The sequence below is a fragment of the Protomyctophum parallelum genome, assembly GCF_964188405.1.
Source record: "Protomyctophum parallelum genome assembly, chromosome: 15".
Taxonomy (NCBI): Eukaryota; Metazoa; Chordata; class Actinopteri; order Myctophiformes; family Myctophidae; genus Protomyctophum; species Protomyctophum parallelum.
The window spans coordinates 34,788,057-34,791,122 of NC_139710.1; the positions used below are offsets into that span (position 1 = coordinate 34,788,057).

Genomic DNA, 3,066 nt, shown 5'->3' on the forward strand with positions numbered 1-3,066 from the left:
CCTCCTCCTCCTCTCTCCCTTCTCTCCACCCTCTCCGTCTCCATCTCTTCTCTCCTCTTCCATTGTCCTCTCATCCCCCATCCCTTCTCTCCTCTCCTCCTCCCCTCCTCTCCATCTCATCTCATCCCCTCTTCGTCTCCATTCCCTGTTTTTGTTCTCGTTTCGCAGGCTCACATGGATCTCAATTGCAGACCCCCTTGGCTGCAGTTTCCATGGAATTTGACTGCTGACTGTTATTATAACGGATGTTATCTTTTATCCCTCATCTCTCTTCTCTCCATTATTGTTGTTGTCCATTCTCGCATCCACCTTTCATCCTCTCCCTTTCTCCGACCTCTGGTTTAAGCAGATTCTTTACTGGGGAGATACAACCTATTATTGAATGTAATTGAACTTATAGTGGATCTCAGACTTCCTGTGGCCAGTCTATATTTGAGTTAAAAAAGACTAGATGGTACTTCTTGGCCTACTGGAAATGTACACAGGAAATGTGGTGTTGAGCATCAGTTTGCAAGATGACAGAAAAAAAAAGTATAGGTCATAAGGGCCGACTCATACTCCTATTTTACCGCTGTTTCGGCGCTGTAGTGCCGAAATGATTTTGGCTCGTCAGACATTTTCAGTAGCACCGAAGAGCCGACTTTAGGATGGTACCCCCCCCCCCCCCCCCGAACCTCAAATGACGTCAAATTGTAGGCTCTACAGCACCGAACCCACTTTGATTCGGCTCTAAAATAGGAGTATGAATCGGCCCTAAGAGTCTCACATCTTACAGGGTTCATGCGGTAAATATTTAGGCGGGGACGTGTGGGTGGTTTGGCATGCTAGCAGGGTTCAGCTAGCTTCAACGGTGGTGGACGTGCACTCCTTGGCCATGTGACCCGACTTGTGACAGATGTAGCAGCTGACCTCGGCCGCCGCCTTGCCGCAGTGAACGGCCACGTGGCCGATCTCTCCGCACCTGTAACACTTGACCTTCTCGCAGCCGGTCTGGATGTGTCCGAACCCTCCGCAGGTGTAGCACTTCTGCTCGTTGGCCTGGTCGCAGTCCCGCGCCATGTGTCCCGCCTTGCCGCAGGTGTAGCAGACCATCTCTCGCTCCTTCTTGGGCTCCCTGCAGTCCCGGGAGATGTGTCCCTCCAGGCCACAGTTGAAACAAGCGTCCACGGGCCGCACGCAGAAGTTGGCGACGTGACCGGGCTCTCCGCAGCGGTAGCAGATCACGTCCTTCCCTCGACCGCGTCCCTTGGCCCGCCCCCTGCTGGCGTTGGGGCAGTTCTTGATCCAGTGGCCCGTTTCGCCACATCCGAAGCACTCGTCGTTGCTCATCTTGATTACACCTGGTGACTTGACTTTTCAAGCTGTTTTGTTTTGTTTTCTATCTTACTCCTTTGTTCTCTCCTCTTTCTCGCCTCTCTGTCTCTCCTCTGTCGCTACCTCGCTATCCGTCCCTCGACGTCTGTTGTTTATTTACAAAGCACTATGAAGTCACGTTCGCCGTCCTATATAGTCTGACCAGAGTGTTGTGTGTGATGTCACATGCTGTCAGTTGTCAGTGCATTCCTGCGATGCCGATTTGCACAGGCATCCTTGCAAAAGTGGCGGCTCCTGCCAAATCTCTCAATAACTGATGTATTATTGATTTCAGCTCTTACAATTCCAAACATGCAAGCATTAATTACTTCAGTCTATACTAGAAGCTTAATGACTATCACACCCCTGTGAAGTGAGGGGTGCTAATATATTAAAGTCTAACTAAAGTTGTTTAGGTGATGTAAGGGCACTTTAACACCGGACATGTCTTGTTCGTTTAAAACAAACCATGGTCCGCTTACCCCTTTGGTTCGGTTGGTATACATATTTGGTACGCTTTACAAAGTCCTGTGTGAACACCAAACGGACCAAAATCAAAATGCAAATATTTGGTCCTTGATCCGGACCTTCTAAGCGAACTTTGGGTGTGAAAGCGCCCTAATAGTGATGTAAAACAAACAGTGCTAACACAAACATTAAATTATCTTTATTTTTATTGGCATTTCATGTTTGACGTAATAGATAAACATAAACTTTCCCTTCATTGTCAATGGCGTTTTTAAAACAAACATTGAACTAAAAACAAAGATATATGTATTGTCTTTTTTATGTCCAATGTATTTGTATTTAAGTTAACTACTAGTAACTAAGTAGGTAACTAACTAACTAACTGCATTTGAAAAACTAGAGTCGTGCCCATTGGGCACTGGCCTACTCGGAACGATGCAAGTTAGACATGCATGCCCCATCCGGCTATGCAATACCCGTCAATATATGGAGATTTTTGTATCTGTCTCTATGTATCTCTTTATTCCTATATATGGAGTTCTGTGTCCCGTTGTACCCATTTCAGAGTACCCGTTCCACCCATCTGTCTGTGTCCCTTTTATGCCCATATATGGAGATTTATTTATCTGTCTCTCTGTGTCCCATTATTCCTATATATGGAGTTCTGTGTCAGGCATGCCCAAATAGGGAGTGTTGTGATGTCAGGCATGCTCAAATATGGAGTGTTGTGATGTCAGAACGGGCGAGGTCCATATATGAAGCCCGGGCAGAGGCCTTTTGTGGTGGTTCTGGACAACCGTGGGTCCGACTGACTCGACACCGGGCACTGCACTCCTTGTGGGGGTGTGGAATTCATGTGTCGTGGTGCATTTGTTACTTTTCATGATTCCAATTGGAAAATTGGAAAAATAGCAGATACTCAAAACTCGTCTGCGGAGCGTTTTGAGCTTTGATTTATTGATTGATTGAAATATTTATTAACAGTTTGCTGAACTACAGTACATTTCAAGCACAAACCCAATACAGCTTATAGATAGATAGATAGATAGATAGATAGATAGATAGATAGATAGATAGATAGATAGATAGATAGATAGAATCAATATTTTGGCAGCAAATTCCTATTTTAGTTTTGGTCATAGTCTCTTGAATAGTTTTCATTTAGTTTCAGTCACATTTTAGTCACCTGGAATGTGTTAGTGTTAGTCTAGTTTTAGTCTTTTAGACGACTAAATGTCATAAGAT

At 45.3% G+C, this 3,066-nt stretch overlaps 1 protein-coding gene across 1 annotated transcript; it reads right to left on the bottom strand.

Moving 5' to 3' along the window:
• Window positions 1-834: 834 nt before the first annotated feature.
• Window positions 835-1,329, bottom strand: LOC310871815 (uncharacterized protein; the record flags this gene model as incomplete). The annotated part of the gene is made up of 1 exon (XM_083783450.1): window positions 835-1,329. The coding sequence occupies one exon, from the start codon at window positions 1,327-1,329 to the stop codon at window positions 835-837; it is 495 nt and encodes a 164-aa protein (XP_083639576.1).
• Window positions 1,330-3,066: the final 1,737 nt, after the last annotated feature.